Here is a 27,037-nt window from a genome sequence, read left to right as displayed (position 1 = left end):
TGTCTTTGTCAAACACACGACCCTACCTTCAACCATACTGGCCTACAAACTGCTAAAAAAAATGCTACTGTGTCCCAAAGGATGGGAGATGTCATGGGTTCTGTCTTTCTCATACTGTCATTTGCATGAAGCTTTTAGAGAGATACTCTAACCATCTTTGCCTTGATGTTCCCTCTTTATACCTACTGTACATTGCTTTAATTCAACAATGACATTTTGAAAGTGAAAATAAATGGCATTTTGAAAGTGAAACTCGACAAGGACCTTTTGAAATGCTGCAGTGTGGACATTTGTCCTGGCCTCAAATGAATTGAAAACGGTCATGGCAATTATGTTGTTGTTTATAACCCTGTCATCTTGAAGAATAGGAGACTGAGAAACACATGCTGTGTTAGTAGTATAAAGTAAGATAGGGGAAGCTAGGCTGTTACGGAAAGTGGCGAATAATGATTTTTCAGTGTAATTTCCAGTCAATTTGTAAAGTTTGTATAATACTGCGGACAAATCTCTCTTATCTCTATTGGATACATACGTTGTTAAACTTTTGTCATTTTTGCCCATCTCACATGTACTGTTTGTACAATTTAAAATGTTACTATTTCTTACCTCTATATAATGTACAGATTAATAATTTTTGACAAACGTGGGTCTAACTGTAGAGACAGAGGCCAAATAAGCTAGCAAGATACAACGCTGTGATGTAATTGATGGTACAGTCTAATCAACCTAGGTGAAAGTGCACAGTCGGATCATTCTAATCATTACCAAGTTATAAAATGGTTGGTTGATTAGGTCTGACTTTTTCAATTGCAATGAAAGTGTTTTCCCTAAGCTAGAGGGAGTGGATGCCTAATTTGAAGTATTGAGCTGCCCTTTGGTGTGAAAGATTGAACTCATGTACTGTAACAGGATACGTTTTCAGGGTCGTGTTCCTTAGGCATCAAATGGGGGGAAAAACGGACTGAAACAGGGAGGGACTTCCTGGATTTGTCCAGTAAGAAACACTTATTTTCATTTACCGTTTCAAAACATTTTGCTACACTTTGCCCTACTGAACACAGCCCTCCTACACTGCTGTCCTATCCTCATTGTGTCATGACCAGATTGGCCCCAGTCCCCGAAGTCCGCTAGGATCTAATTAGCCTGGGATAATGAGCTTGTACCTGTTAAACACTATCTGATATGGCCCCTGGAGAGAGAACCAACCACATGGGACCGACCACCCACCCTCACCCCAGGCCCAGGCGCTTTGTTCAGGGTACGGGAAGGAGAGCATGTGGGTATGGCTCTGGGGCATGGTGCCTCTGTGGTAACACCTACTTTCTTGTTACAGACTCAAGAGACCGAGAGACTGTATCTTTTTTTTAAAGAGAGAAAGAAGAATAATGGATGAAACAAGAAAGAATAAGTTTGTGCTTCAAGGTCACCATACTGGGAAGAAAAAAGAATCCCTACTTCAGTAAAAGATGGAGATACAGCCTATATGTAACAAGCTGTTCCTTAGAATCATATAAACTCGTCGACACAGCATGTACAGAGAGAGAATAGATGGATAATTATGGATATGATATTGGTGACGGATGGATACTTTAAATGTCACTGACGTTACAGTTCTCATTAAAGTATCATGTTGTAGATAATGCAATAACTACATGTAGTATTATTATTATTATTATTTTATATTCAAATCTCCTAGGCAACAAAGACATTCTTCATGTATATAGAGGCAGTGACTAAAATGCTTCTTTATTTGTATGTCTCTGTGACATCTTGTGTTAAAGGAATAATCCACAAAAAAAGAACTTGTATGTCTTTTTTTCATTAGTCCACTATTGACACAGTCCCAAAATTGTTTTGCATGTCAGCAATCATGTTTTCAAGATTAAGGACTTTCACAAAGTAAATTGCCACTAGCCACACCATTACATGCTCTCATTCCAATACAAATCAAACCTATTTAAAGTAATTTCAGATACAGTATATTAATTAGTTATGTGTACTATTCTCCTTGTACCAGTGTAAATGTGTACATAATTTGAGGTTGCAGTCAAATGTTTTAATTTTGTTAAACACTTGACAATGAAGCATCCCTCTGAAAGAAAATCCACCAATCAGACTTAAAGTACATCTTAAAGGGGACAAATGGTACATGACCCCATGGAGGTGTCATGTATGAGCTATCCCTTGTCACTAATAGCAACTAGCAAAGGATGGGAGAGGAAGGGACTGCACTGGTGACTCGATGTATTACAGAAATACTGGCCCATGAGGTCCTGTTGTGTAGGGAGAGAGAGGACTGATTCCATCCCATCAGTCACTGTGGCAGCCACATCTGCCATACATCTGTTTGTCAAGGATTTAGTTCCGCTTAAGTTGCTTTTCCATTCAGGAGCCCTGTGTGCTTCCCTCCAATTTAAGCCCTAACTGATGACAAATGGTGGTGCTCCTATGCAGTGGACAGCTGCGGTGCGTGTTAGCAGGCAGGGAGAAATGTAAAATTGCAATGCTACGCTGAGAAAAAGACACATGATAGCTCATCGATATGAGGACGTAGCTTAGCATAGTGCATACACTACCACCCATGTGTGTGTCTGATGCATCAATGGATTATGTGACTAAAAAGTGTCAATAAATGTATGTACATTATTTGATTAAATTAGTACACTGAGATCGCTTTTAACCATATTATTATATTCTGTTTTCAGGGGGGAGAAATTATCAAATAGAATGGATGGTTTTCAGTCACAGTAGCCTATATCCTCTGTGTATGCATGTTGCATGTAGATAGGCTATACAGTAGCCTATATCAGGCTACTTGTATTACACAGTAAAGCCACATAATCCATCTATTTGAATCAAACCTGTGAGAAAGCAGGGGTACTGGTCTACTGGTTGGAGAATTTGGAAGAATACTTCCTGATTCAGATGTATTTATATGTCATGAACATCTTTCAAAATGCATTAGCTTGACAAAATGGGAGAGATGGGTGCTTGCTTTCTAATTGGTGTGGGATTATAATATGCATCCAGGGAAAAATAAGCCTCTCTCTCCCTCTCCTGGCTCCACACACGGGAAACTGCTATTTCCTACTAGGGCAGATTATATCTTGGGTCTGAGACATCAAAAGGTAAATCCGCTGTACAGTATTATTCCACTGGCATACAGACCAGCCTGGTCTCATAGACAAGATGTAACATAGTAAATGAAAACCTGGGACACTCAAATTAGTATGATATGTTGTTTGGTATAAGACAGATGGTTACTTAAAGCAAAACCAAAAGTAAGGTGGTTGGTCGGGGGGGATGAGTAGGTGTATAACGAGAATGTCTAGCAACCTGAAGGTTGTGAGCCGAATCTCATCATGGAGAATTTTAGCTAATTAGCTATTTTCAACTACTTACTACTTTTCAACTACTTTGCAGCTACTTAGCAGCTACTTAGCATGTTTGCTAACCTTAACCGTTTTAGCTAACCCTAACCCCTAGCCTAGCTAACGTTAGCCACCTAGCTACCTAGCAAGAATTCGTAACATATCGAACGTTTTACAAATCAGTAACATATTGTACATTTGAAAAAGCGTAACATTTTGTATGTTTTGTAAATTCGTAACATATAATAAGAATTGTAATTTGTAGGATATCATACAAAATGGGTGGTGGACATTCACTAATTAATACATACCATATGAAACAAACATATCATACCAAAAACAGTATATCAGATTTACGCACAGAATAATGTGAAATGCTCTGTTACCAGGTTGGACAGACAGATATAGTAGCCCTAAATTGCAATAGTGCCGCCAGCCGAATGGAAGTGGTCTGGCTTCTCAGTGCAAACTTCCTCACGTTTTGTTGATTATTTTATAGGTTTAATCGAAAGTAAAGGATACTAAAAACGAACGCTACCAACACGAAGTGGCCAATAGCATTATGTGTCAGGGTTTAGCCTGCGATAGTTAACTGTACATTTTTTGTGTATCCTAAAAACAGGGAGAGCACGAATTTGGTTGGGAAAGCATTGTAGGCAACCAGCCTTTTCTCAGAAAGGGAGCAACTTTGCGAGGATATGGTGCCATTTTCCATGGCTTTCTGCTTGAAATGTATCAAGTGATAATTTATCTGAAAGTAAAAGCGTTTTATAGCAATATTGCTAATGATATGTGATCTAAGGAGCTACAATTTGCAATGAAAATCGTGTGAAAGTGAATAGGCTAGTCAAAGTTAAGATGTTGCTTGCGTACTTTAATGTTAAAGGATTTTTACGAGTCTCGTTCTGTAGGTAGACGCCCTACTGTACCTTGTGAACGATAACGTCATCATGTCGGTGCATAAACTGGTTACTGTAATTGAATGGAACGGAAGGAGGTGGGGTGCTGCTGTTTAAGACATTGATCGTTGACGTTGCAAAGAAGGACCCGAGCGGCTCCAACAATCTCGGCGACTTCCGAACGCGGATGAATTCAACCTAATCCATGGTCGACTATCAGGAGATTTGATGGATTTCCTATAAGAAACTATACTCGGGGTGCATAGTTCCAGTTTATATGTACCGCTCCTTCTCCCTGGCTCCCTCTACTCACCGCTCTAACAACGCAGAAGTCTCCACCGTCTTCATCATAAGTCATTTTCATGAACAATGACAACCAAGTTGCTGGTGTCTTTCTTACTTCTGTCAGTCCAACGGGTGCGGTAAGTCTCTTGACTGGTATGATAATGGGTGTTGTTTTTACATTGTCGAAATGTGAATTGTGGTAAAATGAATTAAATCAATTAGAGCCTATTATGTGCTGTGTATGTCGCGCGCGTCTTTGATACGCAACAACACCGACGCGCTTGCAGAGAATTAATTGAACTTCATATTCATTGTTTGGCCAAATAGCTATTTATACTTACCATTTGCATTATTCATTGTCGAACGTGTTTTCATATTAATAGTATATTCTATCACATAATAAATAGGTAGCCTAAGTAGTTACATTCTGTAGGTAGCCTAGTTTAATTACTGTATGTAAGACCGGGAACGTCCGCTGTAAAATTGTTTTGTGTTGAGATGTGTATGATTTTGGATTATATATTTTTTCTGTTCAATAAATGACCGATTTCAGTTTAAAGTTTGGTTTCATCTGCGCTTGTGATGCACTGAATTCAAAAACCTAGGCCTGTAAGACTATTTTTAATGCATGAATTATAATCTAATGTCAGTGATTTTGAGGAGTTTGTTTTTATTAATAAAGCGAACTTCTATTTTCTATTATGTTTAGTTCCGACCCAGACCCAAGGGACTACGATGGGGACTATGAGGACACTACTGTCAATCAGATGCTGGCTCCCAAAAACCACCAGGCCGAGGCAACGCTCATATTAAATAACTTACTTAAGGACTACGACAAGACACTACGCCCTGATATTGGAGGTGAGTTACATTTGTGTATTTTTTACTGCGGATATTATAAAAACTTTCAACGGGGTGTCTAAATTGTTTTGGTGATACGCGCACCTTCAATGGCTATGGCGAAGCGCGCTGTCCATGGTGTTGAAAGGGCCTCCTCGGGCGCGGTGCTCGCTCACTGGTGGTTTTGTGCGTGTTTTTTCCACCAACACGCTCAGATCTTCACCTGACAACCTAATCAACCAAGCAGGAGTAGGAAATCATTCCAGATAAACAGATACACATTTTGGCAGCCTATTTGTTTACCGGTACATGGTCAACCCAGATTACAGGAATAATAGTAGGTCATTAACGATGAGTGGGGCACTGTATTGTACAGTAGTCCTAGGTTAGTTTCCGTGACACAACCCTCTCCGCATATGTCCCTTGTTGATTACAAATGGAATCTAGATGAAAGGCAGTTGTCAGAAACTGAATGCTGGTCATAAAATATTAACATTTGCACTTGAGGATAACATTCAGCCAAAGACAGATTCATGATATTTATGTTAATTATCTCGGTAGTAAACTGAGTTATTCCCACAAGGCTATCTTCATACAGTAGACACATACTGTTTCTCTTAGAGTCTGACAACTAAATGATAGAACTATACTGAACAAAAATATAAACGCAACAATTTATTGATTTTACTGAGTTACAGTTCATATGAGGAAATCAGTCAATTAATTTAATTAATTAGGCCCTAATCTATGGATTTCACATGACTGGGAAGACAGATATGCATCTGTTGGTCACAAAATAGGCCTCACAATGGGCCTCAGGATCTCGTCATGGTATTTTTGTGCATTCAAATTGCCATCGATAAAATGCAATTGTGTTCCCTTACGCCTGCCCATACCATAACCCAACCGCCACCATGGGGCCCTCTGTTCACAACGTTGACATCAGAAAACTGCTCGCCCACACGCCATACACATGGTCTGCGGTTGTGAGCCTGGTTGGATGTACTGTCAAATTCTCAAAAATGACGTAGGAGACCGTTTATGGTAGAGAAATGAACATTCAATTCTCTAGCAACAGCTCGGGTGGACATTCCTGCAGTAAGCATGCCAATTGCATGCTACCTCAACTGCACATTTTAGAGTGGCCTTTTAATGTCACCAGCACAAGGTGCACCTGTGTAATGTTCATGCTGTTTAATCAGCTTCTTGATAGGCCACACCTGTCAGGTGGATGGATTATCTTGGCAAAGGAGAAATGCTCACTAACAGGAATGTATACACATTTGTGTACAACATTTTGGAGAATTAAGCTTTTTGTGCATATGGTAAATTTATTAGGTCTTTTATTCCAGCTCATAAAACATAGGACCAACACTTTACATGCTGTGTTAATAATTTTGTTCAGCGTACATACAGCAGGAGCATAATTCAATACAATCATTTGATGAAATTGATAATGAACTGTTTCATTTATATTCACTATTCTAAAAGTTTCACATGTACATATAATCGTGGCAACTAAGAACCACATCTTGCGGTGTCCATGAGAGACTAATATACATTGCATGATGACGTCAGGGGCAGATTGATCATCTGGCAATTCTAGCAAATGCCAGATGGGCTGAACCATTTTGTAGATGGGTGTACTGGTCAAAATTGACACACACCATTAAAAAAACAATTTAAAAAATATATATATATGAAAAAGGTCACATGGCCGGCGGCCCATGGGCCTGTTAACACTTTTTAATTTCTCTGCTACACTATTTTGTAATGAGCCTTTGGCTGATCAGTGGGCAACAGCCAACCCCCCCTACCAAGATTGTCCGGCCTGGTTTTCTGATAGGCTGAGCTGAGGCCATGCAAACACATTCAAAGTGAAATTCGGCATAACCAAAGATACCTGCTCCTACTCTGTCATCAGTTAGACAGCCAATATTATGGATCATAAAAAACAGAAAGAGCGCATTCTACATTGTCAACTCATTCAAACGTAATTTTGGAGGGGCAACTAAAACCATGAAATGGTCAAAGAGTAAAGCGCGTCATCCTCATGATTCCTGTAATGAAAGTGTCTGCCCTGCCCATGTTTCACTGGGGCCTGCCTTTGTGATGACCAAGCCACTCTCCTCTTCCACCATGCACTCGAGAGAAAAATATGTTCTGATTGTATAACATTTCAAAATGCAATTGCGGGAAAAACACTGCTTTGGAAGCTTCGTCCCATTGTCCCTGTCGAGGAGAGCGTCAGCTTTCTGTAGGTGTGATTGTTCTTTCTCAACTCTCAATATTCACCTCAATAGCAACTATTTTACGACCAAGGTATTTGATATGGCTTTGACATATGGAGCGGCATGTGCGAAATGCACACTGGCCATTGCGAGGGCCTACAACTGCAACGTGTTTTTGTAACGCTCAATGTACTGTTGGATGAATACATGGCTACTAGCAGTGGGCGTTATATTTAGAGTTAGCCATCTAGTTAATAAGCTTTGAGTTTCTACTTCCTCAGGAGTTGAACCCCAAAGTAATTAGCCGATGATATTGGTGCACAACATTTTTTAGAAATTCAGGAGTCCTATTTTGACAGTAGAATATGTAAACTATAGTCTAGTTGTCATACCAAAATGCATGACAATCACTGTGTCAGGTTGCACATCAAAATATATTGAATCATACCTGATTGGATGTATTAGATGATGTGTTGGATGAAACAACATATTACTTGATTACCTCAGTAGTCTATTTATAACACTTCTTAATAAATCACTATGAATGACTTCATAAGATGATTGCTCATGATTTGGGTCCGACCAAATCCGGGGCTGGTGCCACCCACTGTAAAAGGTAGTGGCACCAGTTACACCATGGGATAATGTTAGTAATTAGTAATTGATACTTAGGGTATGTGTTGATTCAGGGGAACACACATGACAGGCTCTAATTTGCAATATATCCTAAGTCATTAGCTTGGCTTTTATAACGTATAAAGCTTAAAGGAATAATCACCTTAAAATTGTATTTTGGTAAGTTTTTTTTTTTTTATTAGTCCACAGTTGATACAGTCCCATAATGTTTTGCATGTCAGCAATCACGTTTTCAAGATATAGAACTTTCAAAAAGCAAATCGTAATTTGCCACCATCATCATGAGGATGTTGCAAGTGACAGTTTGCTTTGAGTTGGTAGTGCACTCAGTGATGTGGCTGGTGTGGATAAAATACCAGGACCAAATTTTTGTCCCAGTCCGCCCCTTTTTTTCATGTAGGGGTTTTACAGTAATGTCTGAAGGTCAGATGTAATGTATTACAAATAGGGCCAAATGTACTCTTTATTCTAGTTGTATTATGTATTATTATCTCTTATTCATGTGGCCATGTAAACCACATATTTACTGTAGACATATGCTCTTTTTGAATGATGTACAATGCCATAATATGCATTGTATATTCATAAACATGTATGAATATATTACATGCCTGTTATACAAGCCGTATACTACAATGCTTTGCACCTTGGAACATTGTAATCCCTGAGTTCAGAGCTCCAACATCACCTCACAGATTATGGATATTGATGCATCTCCCAGTTCAGCTCACATGGGGGAAGTGGCTGCTTTTGTGTCCTTATTATGTCAGCTTCCTTTTGGGTTGTCAGGGGATCCTAGGCAAAGTGGGTCAGAATATTATTCCTCAGCATGCCAAGATGATGCACCACCCAGTTTGGGAATCACACCACGGTACATCAGCATCAAACTCAGGAAGTAGCATTCCTCACGTGGCACTCCTCCAGCGCAGGCACGGGCACAGTGGAGAGTTCAGAGGGATTCATTCACAGAGAACAGAGTTGAACCTCGGCTGCTTCTCTACAGCTCTATGGGGCTAGGCTGGATGTGTTGGGCTATGTTTGATGACTGACAGGGCATGTCCGCTTGAAAGATGTAAGTCACGGGTTTATTTCCAGGTTGAAGGGTGTGAGAGTGTGAGTAACACTTGATGCTGCTAATTGTCTGAGTGGCGTGGCCACCCGCTGCCAGCTGTTGTAGCACATGGGAAAGTGTTACGTTCATCAGACACGTACCTACACCAGTCTGTTTGTGTGTGTGTGGACTTGTTTTCCTATTTGTCTGGACCAGAATTTCCTGACAAGACAGGAAGACAAGAACAATTCTGAAAAGTCAGGACATTTTGCATGCCCTGAAAAGTTATAATGCTATTTTAGGTTTAAGGGTTAGGTTTAGGGTTAAGGTTAGGGTTAGGTTTAGAGTTAGGGTTAGGATTTCTAATGGGAAAACATATTTACTTCCCAAAAAGTTCTGACAAGTAACTAAAACATGGCTTATATATATATATATATATATATCGTGTGTGTGTTTTAGTGTGAGAGAGAGCATGCTTGCCTGTGTGTGTTTGAGCATGGCATGTGAAGGTGTGTGTGAGTGTGTTTGCATAGAGTGGGTGAGTGGGTAAGAGGAGATCCTCACTCCAGTCTATCTTTTTGAAGTATGAATTAACATCCCCGGCATTAGTCAGGCTGCTGTTGGAAATGATTGAAGAGGGACTTTGATTTCTGACAAAACGCAGGTGCATCACTGTTAAACATAAATTGCTCTCAGACACGAATGGATTTAAAATGAATGCGGCTGCTCTTCTCTGAACATCCCTGTTCCTGGCGGCCGATTTGTTCAACGGAAATGCTTATCCCCTCCCAAAGATGCATTTTAAACATTAGTTATACATTTTCATCTATGACAATAACTCTGGAGGGGGGTGGCACTGCTGTAGTTTAGCACAATGCAAAGTTTGGCCCCACGTTGAGTTTGAACCATTTTCATAATCACACCATCCCGATTCACAATGAAGACAATCCAAGGCCAACACTCATTTTTCTTTCTGACTTTGGATGGCACTTATTCAGGGAGATGAACCTTGCTCACCCAGACACAATGCTCGACTGGCTGTAGAGCACAGAACCGCACACCCACTACCCATTTCCACTGACCCATTTCCACTGGGTCAGATGTGACTGCACAGCCTCCACATTTGCCCTCGGCAAATGTCTTCAGACTATCTCTTCAGAATGGAGATTCCAGCGCTAAAGCTGCATTGGCTGGATCACAATCAGATGGAATCTGTTTTAGATATTTCGGCAAGGTTGGCTGGAGAAGTGGTGCAACTTTACCTGGATTGTGTAGACTGTTTTTGACTGTATGCTATTGGACGGTATTGCAATTGATTTTCTTGTGCTGTTTGTAGGGCTATCAGGCATTAATATCCTTGATGATCGCTATGTATTCTTCCAGAGCCATTATCCGCGGTTTTAAGTGATGTCATCAGAGACACAGAACCCAGTTTTCTATCAAAACGTTTTTTTGAACAGAGGGCCACAAAATTGGTCTGGACATTTCATCTACTCAGGTTTAGTAAATGGACAACGGTCAGAGAGTAGTAAACTTGTAGAATCTTAAAGGCTTAGCTTGACTGCACTAGATAGTCTCAGTCCTCTCACAAAATCCAGTTCGCTATTTAAATTGATTTCAGAAAAAGGGGCCCACAAAATTGGTCTTGTCATTGTATCTACTTCTGGTGTAGTAGATGGATAATGGCCGTAGATTAGTAGACTTTTAGAATACTATAGCCTTAGCTTGGCTAATCTGGGAAAACTCAGTCCTCTCAAGCTTCTCCACAGTGACACATTGACGCAACCTTTCAGCAGACAGGGAATGCCTGATACCCCTTTCTCTATTTTAAGCCCCCTGAAATTTAATTAGATTAGATCACCCACCGGAGAGGAGAGCCGAGATTCCCAGACAGACACTCAATTAAATGGAACCCACATCTGATCAGGGGAGCACTCATCTCTGACTCCTCATTTAGTTCCACCATGGCCATCCCCACTTCCTGAATCTAGCAGGTGCCCAGAGAATCATGCAATACTTTGATTGGTTTGATACGGGCACTGCTGAGGTGCAAGGGTGTGAATGGAGGTTATCCTTATGGATGTTCAACTTCTTAAGTGTCTTCCACCCTCCCATTGTTAGGGATTACTAGGGTGTTTAAGGGGGGAATACAAATGATTATTTCCACAGTTGAAATGCAAAGGGCTTTGGAACCAGCTCAGTGTAATCCCCAGACTTTGTCAGAATCTACTGTGAAATATACAGTATAATACTAATGGAAGCAACAGTTTCTGACGATTTTAATGCACAGCTAATCTTTATTCAGTTTTTTTTTTATGAAAGAGGGGATGTAATATGGAACTGAATATGCTTCAGGGTTGGTGGTGGGGTGTGTGGGGGGCCTCTCTGTCTGTCTGTCTGTCTGTCTGTCTGTCTGTCTGTCTGTCTGTCTGTCTGTCTGTCTGTCTGTCTGTCTGTCTGTCTGTCTGTCTGTCTGTCTGTCTGTCTGTCTGTGTGCGCTGCTTACTCTTTACATTCCCCATCTGCCCTTTTAGAATGTGTAAGACGAAACATCTTTAATACAGTACTTTCAAAGTTCTTGACATTTTCCGGATTGATTGGCCTTCATGTCTTAAAGTAATGATGGACTGTCATTTCTCTTTGCTTATTTGAGCTATTCTTGCCATAATATGGACTTGGTCTTTTACCAAATAGGGCTATCTTCTGTATACCAACCCTACCAAGTCACAACACAACTGATTGGCTCAAACGCATTAAGAAGGAAAGAAATTCCACAAATTAACTTTTAACAAGACACATCTGTTAATTGAAATGCATTCCAGGTGACTACCTCATGAAGCTGGTTAAGAAAGTTCCAAGAGTGTGCAAAACTGTCATCAAGGCAAAGGGTGGCTACTTTGAAGAATATAAAATATATTTCGATTTTTGGTTACTACATGATTTCATGTGTTATTTCATAGTTCTGATGTTTTCACTATTATTCTACAATGTAGAAAAACCCTTGAATGAGTAGCTGTGTCCAAACTTTTGACTGGTACTGTATATCAACCAACTTGTCCCACTTCTGGACCGTACAAGATTGATGCTATAAATTACCCACAGACACATCGAGGAAACAACCTCACTGGTCATATCAAGCAACTGAGCATCCATCTTGGATTCCCCTCCATCAGAAAATAACAGCAATCACTCAACCTAATGTCACCTGTTTCCCATCAGATGAAGTTCAGCCATCTCCTCCGGCTCTACAGTGATCAGGTTAGCAGGAGCCACAATGGCAGGACCTGAAACAGAACCACACATCCTAATGAAGATAGGATCGCCAGAGGTGCACAATACATGTTCAAAGTCAAAGGGCCTGGTGGATTAATAGGCTATTAACCCATTCCCTGTGCTATCGTTAAAGGGACGCTCAGCAATTTAGCCGGGCCATTCACAAACATTGGAACCCAGCAACAGATTAATTTGCTATTGTTTTCTCCTCCCAAAGCAGCCCCATATACTCATGCTATTTGGTGCGTAATTGGTGAGATTAGATCGAAATACATGTCCCAAAACATGGTGTCCCCAGTCTGTCTACTTTTCAAGAAAATGGCCTAATAAGTCTTGTTAGGGACCCTAACAAGACATGGGGAGCGGATGAAAATCAATTCAATGGTTAGAGGCAACATGAAATTATGTTGAGATGATGTGGACTTGGGTCCCTAATTCAATCAATTGCAGATAAAGGAGAAAACACATTGCAGGTTCACTCAAAATGTTAGTCAGAGGCTGCGGTTTGACAGGCAGCCCAAACAGACCAATCAAATCAGCTCTGACAAAGATCTGATGTGATTGGCCAAAAGACCAATTTGTGGAAAAACAACGAGAATTGCCCTGCCTGGGTAAATGCAGCCAGCGTGTTAATTGTGACAAAACCAACACACCACAAATCAGGTCTTAGAGATCCTGTATGGATTCTATATGTATTTCTCAGCAAATTAACACAAAAACTACACCTGTCCTTTCTGTAGTTACATTATGTTTATACCCATAGAATTTATTTTCCACTATGTGTGATTGATTGAATTGGGTCTCATTAACATTTTCAAATGTACTTTTTTAATGGCACAGCAATACTGTCACCAATAAATGCTTTGTAGTTATCAACTACTGCTCTCTCTGGCTTTCGCCCCTAGTCTCTCTTTTGATAAAGACAAGTAGAGGATATTAGTTTCAGGATGCAGCTGAGACCAGGGACACAGGCACTTGAGATGTCTCACTTCCTGTTTTAATGTAGTCTGTCCCCAAACTCCCAGAACACACTAGGTCATGTCTGTCTACCACCTCGCTTTTAATGACCTCTGTCTGTCTGGCAGAGTGAAGTAGAAGACAGAGTGCAGCAAGGCTCGAACTAACCCTCACTGCATCCCATATGGCACCCTGCTCCCTTTATAGTGCACTACTTTTAACCAGAGCCCTATATGGGGAATAGGGTGCCATTTGGGATGCAGCCACTGTTAACACAACTCCTAAGACAGATGACAGATATCACCCGGCGCCCATTGATCTCATCTGAAGATGTTTGTGTTTGGATTGTTGTTGTGAAAAATGAAATTAGCTTGTCACAATTCTGGCTGACAGGAGATAGAGGGGAAGAAAGCGACTGGAGGCTGACGAGAGTGGCTTTACTGAGGGTATTGTGCTCATTTACTGGGCTAGAGACGCAGACCTTGGACAAGGTATAATGTCTGTCACGTGGATCACCAAGGCTCGAACCCAGGACATCTGCTTTGTTGGCACACGTGACCACCCTCCCGAATTGTCTTACCAAACGGCGCCACCGAACAGTTAATGATTCAGCGGCGCAAGTGGTAACACAGGCTGAGTAGTACGTTTCACACATCCCCATGTGCTACAAAGACACTGGAGAGCCTGTCATATAGCTTATTACCGTCTCAAAATAAGGGTGCTGATCTAGAATCAGGATCCCACTGTCCATGGAATCATATTCAATGTAATCTAACAGTCAAACCTGATCCTAAATCAGAACTCCTACCTGAGACACTTGATACATATGACGCCAGCTCAGAAAAGATCAGACCAGACGACAGCAATGCAAAGGCAACAGAAAACATTTTAATACAATGTATGGGGAATTAAACTAGGAGAATTGAGCGGTCATGGTGAATGAGACCTGCGGGGCTGACTAGGGCAAATGTATTTCTCATCACATTGACAGGCTAACTGGGTGTAAAAGCTGCTGCTCCATTAAAACCCTCATGGGGGCATTTTACTCTGCAGATGGGGAGTTGTAATCATGCTTGCTTGATCAGGAAGGGGAGGGAGGGAGCGCCGGCCTTGGCGCGAATAAATCACAGATAACAGTAAGTGGACAAACTCAAGTCAAAGCAGCGTAGATTAAACATATGGGGAAACTCTACAGAGGATTCGTATGGGCAGTGCATTCACCTTCCCATATGTCATGATTATATTGAATTTGACAGTAAAACTACTGTAATACCACTTTGAATAATACTCCAATAGCGCCATTTTACTTCATTTAAAGCAGGGTTTCCCAAACTCGGTCCTGGGGCCCCTCCTGGGTCCATGTTTTGGTTTTTGCCCTAGCACTGCACAATTGATTCAAAGCTTGATGATTAGTTGGTTATTTGAATCAGCTGTGTAGTGCTAGGGCAAAAAAACTAAACGTGCACCCAGGGGTGCCCAGGAAAGGACTTTACCAGTGTCTTCAAAAAAGTTGCTGCCATACATGTACATTGTGTTATTTGATGATAGTGGCTAAAGTGGAACTTAATAATGTCTTGTCAAATCAAATTGTATTCGTCACATGCGCCAAATACAACACAGTGAAATGTTTTTTTTTTAAAGTATTTACTAAATAAACTGAAGTAAACAATAAATACATAAAAAGACAAATTTAAAAAAGACAAGATGTACTCTGCTATTTTCTTGCGTCTGAATTCTGCAAAACTCTCAAATATCTATTCCTCCGTTACACCCTGTCGCAATTAAAATAGGTCTTTGTGCGTATCTTTCTGTCATAGTCTGATGTGAGTGTACTGCACCACCTCAACAGTTAATTGCCGAAGTTGCCAAAGCCTATGAAAGAGGCTAATGTGCAATGACAGAGGTGCACTTAGCCACACAAGCGTGAACTGCTCATTACAGCGACGCCTTGTAAGATTAGGTATAGAGAACAGGCTTTAAATTGAATTGTGAAATGTAGGGTTGGAATCGTGTATGGCATGTTATTCAATAGATTTGAGCCGTGCGGAAAACAGTGTCATACGTCTCAAGTGAAAGGTGACTGCCTGGAATGAAACTGGTGAACCGGTGAACCACTTCTCGTATAAGCATCACTTATGATAAGTGATAGTTCACCCCCAAAATCAATATGTGTCTGGTGTTTTCCTCCCTCAGCCATGGTTGAAAGTTGACCAGAGTCAACGACAGATATGTAGGCATGTCCTTTCAAACACTCTCAACATGGCACCCTCGGCTTGGCAGTGCTACTACACTTGGTTGGTGTTAAAATGTGCTTTTACAGTGATTTCTCCTTCTGTCTTTCACAGTTAAACCAACGCTTATCGACGTCGACATATACGTCAATAGCATCGGACCTGTATCATCAATAGACATGGTAAGTGAATATTTCTCTCTCTCTCTCTGTCTCTCCTGCTTATCATGAACATAATTTGATTACTTTGTTTTTCTGTGCCACTTGAAAAAAGGTCAACTGTGGGCCAAGCGAGTTAAGGCAAGATGCACTTTCCATCATCCTTCATATCCCCTGTGAGCTGGGCTGCACAGGAAAGCAGTTGTATCTGGTGGTGAAGTGGGATGTGTGGGTGATGGAATGAGAAATAGAGCCTGTGGTCACAGTGCTTAGACAACTGTTATACCGTAGTAACTGTATCAGTATGCTCTGTATGTAAATGACTCAAATGGAGAATGACTCAAATGTACATGGCTCAAATGCTTCGTAGTGATAGCGCAACGGATATTGAATGCATACTGTATGATGGTGTAATACAACTCCAGCTCCCGTTGTAGTAAGAACAACCCTTAGTGTGTTATTCATGATATACATCAGGGTGCTTAAGCTTGGTTGCTTATTTACTTAAATCGATCCTATAGGTAATATCCCTATGTTTTCTAATCTTGGTTGTAGTGTTATTTTTTATTGTTGTGAAGTTCTTTCTGGCCATACAGCCATTTTTGTTTAGAATCAACAGCTACACCTACTAGTGAGTCACCAGACCATCACATAACCGAATGATGTTCACCCCACCTTGGATTTTTACCTGATTATTTCAGATACACAGTGATTGGTGAGTCACACAGATCTCCACCACAATGTGACTTTGGCTAGACTACGATGGCCTATAGGAGCATCCAACACCCTCCCTTAGCCCCGCCCCTGTAACTGTTTGTCCTGGCAACATTACAAAGCCAGGAAGAAAAGAAAAACAACAGATTTCTTCAGCTCGGCTTGGCTGCAACCCCCGTCACACTTCAGTGCACCCCGAGCGTCACCCTGTGAACTGATCTCCCATGCCTTGAATGTCCATTTAACGCATTTAGATCATCAGAACTCTGTTTCTGGAAGACAAAGCAGCAGGTCAAGTCGATGGGTTGTATGGAACAGGGCGTCCATATTGATCATCTACCCTAATTGTTACATGTTCATATACAGGAGGGTTAGCAGTCAATGGACTCACCCAAGCATGATGTTCTATGGACATAGTATTTGATATAATTTGGAACTGTGTACTACCCATCCATATTGATAATGTACAATAATATATATTGGGTTTATATAGTCAATGAAGGCTACTCACTCAGACATGATGTTCTATGTTCATGGTATGCACTCTACTATAATTGTTTCTGTTTAAGCCATATCTACAGTATAAGCCTAGTATGTAGTCACCCAGACCTGATGTTCCGTCGGCATTGTTAGCGATCCAAAGAGAAGGAGAGTCTTTTTTGCCATCGGGGAATGGTTAGGGTTTATTTACACCGATGGGACTGAGTCCTCGGATGAGTCAACGTCACTGAAGCAGCTATTAATCTAGGACAGAGTGTGATGGGAGCATGTCTGATTTAAGTACCATTAACTCAGAGCGCAGTGGATATAGTTGCTGGTGCTATTCAGGAAAGATAGCACGTGGAATTAGCCGACCAAAAGAGGACACTATGCCACAGTAAAGATAATGACTCTCTCTCCATGAGATCTCGCAACGCTACAGTGCTTCATGTGGTGCCATTGAAAAATGATGGATCTATGATGTTATTTGGCGCATTTTCGCTGAGTGAAAACAGATTGTGTTAATATGAGGAATCAATATTCTTCTCCAGGGCATGGTTATTTTTATGTTCCACGGGATTAGCGCCAATAAAGACGAAAATAAGTTCTTCAGAACCTGTCTGATTGTTTGCTCTCCTCAGAATGAAAATAGATTGATAAGAGTCTGCCAAAACGTCTCACCTAGATAACAACGGGTTACATAATGTTAACTAGTGAGGAGCCACCCCACAGAGAGGAAGAGAGATGTTTGACGACGCCATGTTTAAAATGGAGTGCATCTAAGATGTGACACCAGGTCTCTGGGGAACAACAGTAGATCAGTGGGTAGTGTTTACTCGACCAACAGAGAAATCATCCTTTTAAGCAGTCTGTCTAACCTTCCGTTTCTGATAAATCTCTAAAGGATTGCATCATGACATCTGTCTCAATATCCATACTATACCACTTACATGTACATTTGAGTCATTTAGCAGATGCTCTTATCCAGAGGGATTTACAGTAGCATAAGGGTTAAGTGCCTTGCTCAAGGGCACAGCAACAGATTGTTCACGTAGTTGGCTTCGGGATCCGAACCAGCAACCTTTCTGTTATTGGCCCATTGCTTTTAACAGCTAATATTCATAATTTGGTGTGTATTCTATGCGGTGTGCTAGTATGAACTTTAGACTTTGTCTACCCTCCTCCAGATTCCAATAGATCGCTATAGGATTATATGGGACTATATGAAGGCTACAGGCCCAGATCGTATCTCCCCTTTCTAATAAGTGGTGTCATCATACCTCCGTCATCATAGAGCAATGAGCATAGGAAATACTTTGTGTGTTGGATTACATTAGCTTTGCTATCCAATATCCATACTCATACAGTTTGACAGCTGTCAACTAGGATTTACAGTTACAATTAGTGTTAAAAAGTATATATTTTTGTTGTCCCTTGGACTAATCCAATACCATTACTTTAGTACAGTATATATCAGAAAATAGAAATGTGAGACATTTCAAAATGTTTGTAGATTTCAACCACAATGACCCTCGTTTAATGACACTGGTTGCTTGATGTACTCACTGAATTATTGACACATTTTGTTTGAAGGGACATCTTCACAATTTTCTGCGAAAGGAATTGCTATTTTTAGGCTATATCTGGGAGGCTCACTCTGTGTCCAAGGCAACGGGGCTACCCGTAGCAGAAGCCACAGCCAGCCATACACAACATGCAAAAGTTCAAAGCTCTCTACAAGCAAGCTGCCCATTGTTGGCCAACCTTTTACACAAGTCTGACCTTTTGGTCCCTCACTGTAAGCCTTTCAAAAAAAAAAAAAAAAAAAAAGAATAATACTAATTTGCAAAAAAAAAAGTTTGGCTTGACAATGGAGTTGGCAAGATCACAAACAGATCTGGGACCAGGCTAAATAAAAAACGTAGAACAGAAATGTGTGTGGAAGCAAGTGTAATGAATCATACGCACGACTGTGAGTACTTCTAATGGGTTGATATTGTGGATTTCCAGATCGTGGCATTGTCCTCGGAGCATCTTTTTTTCCTCACTTGACCTTTCATAATGTCGCATTTGACGTGCTCATTTTAGTGCCTGCTGTTGGACTCTAAATTCATGAGGGGTGCTTAATGTTTGCCTGGAAGTTGCACTCTGGGAGTAATTCTTAGCCTTGTAACGACCGACAGAGAGGCCGAGGTACATTCATAAGTTACCTCTTTTTTTACACGTTTAATTTGAACTCACGTTCATCGTGGTAAGACTGTTGCTTTGCCATTTTCTTGTCTTGTAGCATCAGTCATTAAAAGCGTGGGTATGAGCTTTCGTAATGATTTCCATAATCGTTAATGACACAGAACGAGGAAAGAGGATGTGGTTTTTCCATCTCTACATTGATTAGCTGTTTGAGCACAGCGTGTATTTTATAACCAAATATTATCGCCAGAGTAATGATTTTAACAGTAGCAATCATATCCCATTCATATCCAGCTGCTTATGGCCCTCATCTGAGGTAGATAGTAAGGCTTTTTCTAAATTACTTACATTTAGTGTAGAGATGGAATAGACTCCAGGGTAGACTGCATTTGGAAAATGTAGTCCCCTACAGGCGTGTTAAGACCTTAATTAGAGACCTAGGCTACTCATGATGAGTGATGAGTGCACATGCCGGATTGATTAGCTCTTCCCTAATGTGTGCATTTTGTACTGGGATCCTTGGGACGTCCAAGGGTTAGGGTAATGCTAGTGGTTAAAGGTTAGGGTTTAGGGTAGGGACGTGCCAAGGATTCCGGATAGCACTAACCCTTGTAAAAGAGACCTGGATCTCAGTGCGACTTCGCTGTGTACATAAAGGCTAAATAAATAAAACATATAAAAGATACCCTGAATTACTGTCCGATGACATAGTAGTTTACTGTACACACCCTTATGATGTAAGGAAGCCAGGTCTAACAATGGTTTAGGAATCAAGTAATCTTCTTGTTTTAACAATTTTTTCAAGACTGTGAAATGTCATTGCAGTCTTAAGGTTGTAATTAATTTACTGAAGTGAAACTAATTGTGATGCCTCTGAGGAAAATATCTATTCATATTTATACAAACAGTTTATTGACCTTCATCTTACATTTAAAGGGTATTACAGGACTACACAGAATCTGTTAGAGGGGGAGAGAGCGGAATAAATGCATACTTGGTATTTTGGGTTTTTAGATTTCCTTAGCGATTAATCACTGATTTCATATCACATTTATCTTCGTAACTTATTTAGAGAGAAACTCATGAGTGAAATAACATTGTAAAATGTTAGATCAGCATTATTAATTCAAAATGTAGTCATCAGTAGGTAAATTATGTATCTTATCTGTGATACTAGTTTGTCTGATCAAGCCCGTTTCACTTTATTTCTCATACATTAATGTATGCCATTTAGCAGATGCTGTTATCCAAAGCAACTTGCAGTCATGCATGCATACATTTTTCTTAGGGTTGCCCCAGTGGGAATCAAACCCATTAAACCTGTGCTATGCGCTACGCTCTACCAACTGAGCCAAACCAGATCTTATAAATTACAGTGGCTATTGTCTGGGAGGCTTGAGTAATATACTCTTTAGACTGACGTATTGTGTGATCGACTGTCCTTTTACTCCTTAAGGTCATGGTAACAGCTATAGTCGTGCTGCACCCATCACACTCTAATTAGTGCTGCATTAAAGTCAGGTCCCATGTGCCTGTAAAAGTTTCCAAAAGGTCACCCGTCAGAATCAAGATGCGGTTTCTGGGGAACGTCAACATAAGGGATTAGGAAAAGAGAAATACTTCTATTTTTTAGCACTTTTAAATGTTAAGGCAATTTAAACTTGTCTTATCATAGAATCATTTATAGTATGTTTTGTCTAAGAGAACAAAAAGGTATTGTCTTGTCCTGCCTCTATGTTCGGGTAGACCATCAACACAGCGATGTGCAGCTTCTCTCAATGAAAAAGAATATGTTGCATGACTGTGGATTGCAAAAAATATATATATTCTCCAGAGTTGGGACCAAAATGTATCATAAAATATGTAATAATATATGTAGGTTAAAGGTACATTTTTTTCTGTTTTGTTACAGGAATACGAAATTGACATCATTTTTGCACAGACGTGGATCGACAGCCGTCTGCAATACAACAGCACTATGAAGATCCTGACTCTCAACAGCAACATGGTGGGAATGATCTGGGTCCCTGACACCATCTTCAGAAACTCCAAGAACGCAGACTCTCATTGGATTACAATGCCCAATCAGCTTCTGCGTATCTGGAACGATGGGAAGATATTATACACGCTGAGGTAAAATAAATGGCTTTTCTTTATCAGATATCACAGACATTGTTTGTTTTGAGCAGCCACCTATCGTTCCATCTTAGTTCAGAATTTACAGTGTAGCAAACATTGGGTTTTCCCTTGAAAGGAAAGAAAAAGACAATAGAAATTCAAATAGTGGCATTACTACCTGTCTTTGCACTGAAGATCACATCTAGAATATTCTAACTTCCTCAGAACTCAGGTAGAGTTCAACACAGTATAAGAAGGTGGCACAAACACACTGACGTCTGTGCCACATACTGTTGCTACGCCAATACACAAAAATAAACATCTGTCTACTCCACGATAAGACAGACATTGTTTAGTCTCTTTCATCATTGCTCCACTATGTGGGTTAGCATACTTGGTACACTCGCTTTACACACTGAAGTACACTGTCTTAGGGAGGTCACGCTTTTTAGGGCGTAAATGTCATCCTTTCAGTCCTTTTTTTGCAACGTTTTCAACCGTGGACTCACATCCACTGAGAAAAGAGACATCACCCTGCTGTTTGCGTCACTGACTGAGGTATTCCCTTGGCAACAGGCAAAGCACAGGACAAAGAAAAATAATGTGTGGGCAGGTTAATTATTGTCAGCACTGACCTGGCTGGCTCCACAAGGCGGAATCATACAAGATCTGCCATTATCAGCCATTCTCAGTAAGCTTTATCGGTTAGTGTTATCTTTGAGCATTATCATTTAGCATTATACAGTGTGTGGGCATTATCACTGAGCATTATTATTGAGCATTATCGCTGAGATTTGGTAGTTAGCATCATATAATGCCCATAATGTCTATACACACCGTCATATAGATAAATATTTATATTCCGGACACTGACATTGCTCGTTATAATATTTCTATATTTCTTAATTCCTTTCTTTCGATTTTTTTGATTTGTGTGTATTGTTAGGTATTACTGCACTGTTGGAGCTAGGAACATAAGCATTTCGCTACACCCACAACAACATCTGCCAAATATGTGTACGTGACCAATGAAATGTGATTTGATTTACTGGTGATGATTATTGTTGAGCATTATAATTGAGCGTTGTCAGTGAGCAATATCGGTTTGCATTATTAATGAGCATTTTCAGTAAGCATTCAGTTAGCATTATTCATCAGCATTATCATTGAGCAGATCTATAAATCCTCTTGAGTGGCATCCTGGTCTGATTAAAACAATGGAGAGAATCAAGCTCCCATCTAAGCTCCCATTAATTCCTCTTCACTGTGAACTTCAGTCAAGCCAACGTAAACAAGAGTGACATTTTATCAGGGAGACAGAGGAAGAGGAGAAGGAAAAAAAAAAGAGAAGACGAATAGGGTGAAATTCGGTCTGATGACCTACATAACTCCGGGACGAGAGCATTTCTTCATCCATTCATTTTTCTTAACTAGTCTGTCGGAGTTTGTTACTCAAGGAAAATACCAATTTGAAGGGCTCACCACACTTGGAGGCGACCAGCCGGCCGGCCGACCCGCAATCTCCAGCCCCCTGGCACTGGCAGTCATGTCAGGATAATAGGTGGCCCATTAGGTCTCTCACAGGCGTGCAACAAGGTGCCAGTTTGTTATTCCCGCAATCGCTCATTCTTTTCACACTAACAAAAAAAAATGGAAGCAGCATAGCAGCGAAATTCAGCATTATGGCGATCTGTCTCTTTCTCAGCATGTGCAGTATGTAAGAACAACATCAAGAGTCAGCCTTCCCTTATTTCACACCCTATGCTGTCTTCATCAATAAATTACACGTTCACATCACCAGTGGTGTATGTGTTTAGCGCAGTGGTGGTTGTTGTAGCACTGGCCTCTCAGAGCAGAGGTGAACTGTATGTGAGAAACGATGGCAATGCTCACTCACGGCCTCTCTCTGACTCGTGCTGTAGGTTGACCATCAATGCAGAGTGCCAGCTGCAGCTCCACAACTTCCCTATGGATGAGCACTCCTGTCCCCTGGTCTTCTCTAGCTGTGAGTATTGTACAGCCAGGCAATAATGTCACCCATTCATGTCATATTTTATATAAACATAAGAAATATATGGATAAATCATATACATTTATGAACAATATATGGGGGAAAGTAATATATTTAATATATGAACAATACATCAGGAAACATCATATTTCATATAGATATATGAAAAATACATGAGAAGAAGAAATATATTTCATATAGATTGATTAATTGACGCCTCCACATACAATTTAAGACAATCATCTAGGGTAACACAATAAAGCTTGAAATCTTAGTTCTATTCAGATCCTTTTGAAGAGGGAAGGGGGTGTGGGGGTGCAGCAAGGTTAGGCAGCAATGGTATTGGCAACAAACAATGACAGACAAAATTGTTGTTTGTTTCATAAATTGAGCAAATTAGTACAGTTCCATTTCCTAATAATCAACTCTGGACATGTGCATCACCCTTGTCACACATACCTCTAATATATACAACAATCAACGTCTTATGTATGCACAAGACAATCACAGTATGATACACAATAGACACCGAAAGCCAGACCATGCTATCCCGGCAATTTTCTTCTCACCCACGTACTGTAGTCTTTTTTTTTTTTTTTTTTTTTTTTTTTTTGGGGGGTGGATCAGCTTAATATTGCGGAAAGAATGTTGCTTCCAATGTAATTGTCTGCATCATTTCCAATCCCCCATATTTTTTTGGGTAAATATATATATCCATTCACGTATGCATACATATACACATATATACATACACATACCTACATAGACATACATACTTTTTTAAAGAGTATACCTTTATTATTATTCCCCGCAAACCCTACCACCGATCCCCCAATTGGAGTAAACTGATAAACATTTCTGTTTTTACCTTCAATTTATACATCTTATACACATTTTACAGACACAGTCTACTTTATAATAGTTCTCTCTTGTTTGTTCTTAGTCCTTCCTCTATTTCTGTTGTCCATCCAGTTTGATTTCCACTTGTAACTGTGCTATTTCACAATAGCTCCGCACCTATACACATTTCACAGATCCCGTATGCCCTACATTGTTTATCTTGTTATTAGTCCCACCCTTCAGCTCCACTCAACCTTTCCCATCTATCTTCCAACATCATCCATTTCGGATTTTTATTTGCCATATATTTTTCAACTGTGCTGTGATGCTTCACAAAAGATTTGAATCTTCCTATTCTCATAGCTTCCACGGATTGTAAATTAAAAATAAACATTTTTGCTAAAATAATTATTATATTATTGATTGATTGACTATGGCTTTTCAAATCCCCCAGTATTGCTATCTGTAGCGTTAGTTCTACGCAAATGTTGCAATTCTTCAACCATTCCTGGACCTGTGACCAAAAACGAGCTACATGCGGACAATACCAAAATAAATGGTCTAATGACTCTGCCTCCTCACAGCAGAATCTACAGAGCTGGGAAGATTGTATCCCCCATATATATAACATTCTATTAGTTGCAAGAATTTTGTACAATAATTTAAATTGAAAAATTCGAAGTTTTGAATCCGGCGTTGTTTTGCGTATCAATTCATACACCATGTGCCATGGAATGGGTACATCGAAAATCTCTTCCCAACTATTTTGCAATTTATATGGCACAGCTGTAAGTTTTTTGGTCCTTAAATGAAATTGGTATATGTTTTTATTTATCACACTTTTCTTTAACCATTTATGTTCTTTAATATAAGGCCGACATACAAGTTCCTTACTTTTATCCCCTTCCACCTGCCTCTTCCATTTTTGTGGTAATGCTGCAATTAATTGGTTGTAATTTTGGGTAGAGCAGACATTTCCATATGTCTGCGTTAGCTGCATGTGTGACATTACTCCACCAGTCCTATTTATGATATCATTCACAAAAATTATACCTTTTTTAAACATTTCTTCGATAAATACAGTTTTTTTATCAATTACTATATTTGAATTTAACCACAAGATTTGTTGTACTATTTGTTCCGTCCTTTCAGGTGGATTAAACTGAAATTGCAACCAACTTTCTAAGGCTTGCTTAAAAAATAAAGATATTTTGGAGATTATTTCCTTTTCAAGCAACCGAAAGTGAGCAAGTGTAATCTGAATAAAGGGAAAAAGGCCCTTCTTGAACATAGGATGAGACATTCGTACCAATCTACTAGAGAACCAGTTTGGATTTAAGTATAACTTTTGTATGACTGATGCCTTTAGTGAGAGGTCTAATGCTTTAATATTTAATAATTTCTGCCCTCCGAATTCATATTCGTTATATAAATAGGCCCTTTTAATTTTATCTGGCTTGCCGTTCCAAATAAAATTGAATATTTTTTGTTCATATAATTTAAAAAGCAGGTCACTAGGTGTAGGCAAAACCATAAGCAAATAGGTAAACTGTGATATGATTAAAGAGTTAATCAGGGTGATTTTCCCACAAATAGACAGGTATTTTCCTTTCCATGGTAGCAAGATCTTATCTATTTTTGCTAACTTTCTATAAAAATTTATTGGAGTGAGATCATTTCTTTCTTTTGGGATTTGTATACCGAGTATGTCCACATCACCGTCAGACCATTTAATTGGTAAACTACATGGCAATGTAAAATGTGTATTTTTTAGTGATCCAATACGTAATATGGTACATTTATCATAATTTGGTTTTAATCCAGAGAGGATAGCAAATATATCTAGATCCTCTAAGAGGCCGTGGAGAGATTCTAGTTGTGGTTTTAAAAGAAAACATGAATCATCAGCGTACAATGACACCTTAGTTTTTAGGCCCTGGATTTCTAATCCCTTAATATTAATGTTTGATCTAATTTTAACAGCTAACATTTCGATGGCAATAATAAATAGATATGCCGATAGTGGACAACCTTGTTTTACTCCTCTAGATAGTTTAAAACTTTCTGAGATGTAGCCATTATTTACTATTTTACACCTAGGGTTACTATACATAATTTTTACCCATTTTATAAGAGATTCCCCAAAATTGAAATATTCTAGGCATTTATATATAAACTCCAGTCGTACTTTATCAAAAGCCTTTTCAAAATCAGCTATGAAAACCAGGCCTGGTGTCCCCGATATTTCATAGTGTTCTATTGTTTCCAGTACTTGCCTTATATTATCTCCAATGTATCGTCCATGTAAAAAACCTGTCTGATTAGGATGAATAATATCTGACAAAACTTTTTTTATTCTATGCGCCAAGCATTTTGCTAGGATTTTTGCATCACAACACTGAAGTGTAAGAGGTCTCCAATTTTTTAAATGGACTGGATCTTTATATATACCACTTGGGTCCTGTTTCAGTAATAATGATATCACACCTTCTTGTTGCGTGTCTGATAATCTATCATTTATATAGGAGTGGTTAAAACAAGCTAATAATGGTCCTTTGAGTATATCAAAAAAATGTTTGTATACTTCCACTGGTATGCCATCCAGTCCTGGAGTTTTCCCATCCTTAAAGGCCCCAATTGCATCAAGTAGTTCCTCCTCTGTAATTAGGCCTTCACATGAGTCTTTCTGTACAGATGTTAATTTTACATTATTATTAGGGAAAAAATCCATACAATTAGTTTCAGTTAGTGG

General features: G+C 39.7%; 1 protein-coding gene across 1 annotated transcript in view; it reads left to right on the top strand.

Moving 5' to 3' along the window:
- The first annotated feature begins 5,256 nt into the window (after positions 1–5,256).
- The window catches only part of LOC120033207 (gamma-aminobutyric acid receptor subunit gamma-3-like), a 47,480-nt gene continuing 25,699 nt past the window's right edge, over positions 5,257–27,037 (top strand). Inside the window, exons 1-4 of the mRNA XM_038979490.1 lie at positions 5,257–5,416; positions 15,889–15,956; positions 21,229–21,449; positions 23,357–23,439. Coding sequence (XP_038835418.1) covers positions 5,257–5,416; positions 15,889–15,956; positions 21,229–21,449; positions 23,357–23,439 — 532 coding nt within the window. The remainder of the gene's footprint in view (positions 5,417–15,888; positions 15,957–21,228; positions 21,450–23,356; positions 23,440–27,037) is intronic.

This window comes from Salvelinus namaycush, chromosome 40 (genome assembly GCF_016432855.1).
Source record: "Salvelinus namaycush isolate Seneca chromosome 40, SaNama_1.0, whole genome shotgun sequence".
Taxonomy (NCBI): Eukaryota; Metazoa; Chordata; class Actinopteri; order Salmoniformes; family Salmonidae; genus Salvelinus; species Salvelinus namaycush.
This window is presented reverse-complemented; position numbering and strand designations above follow the sequence as displayed.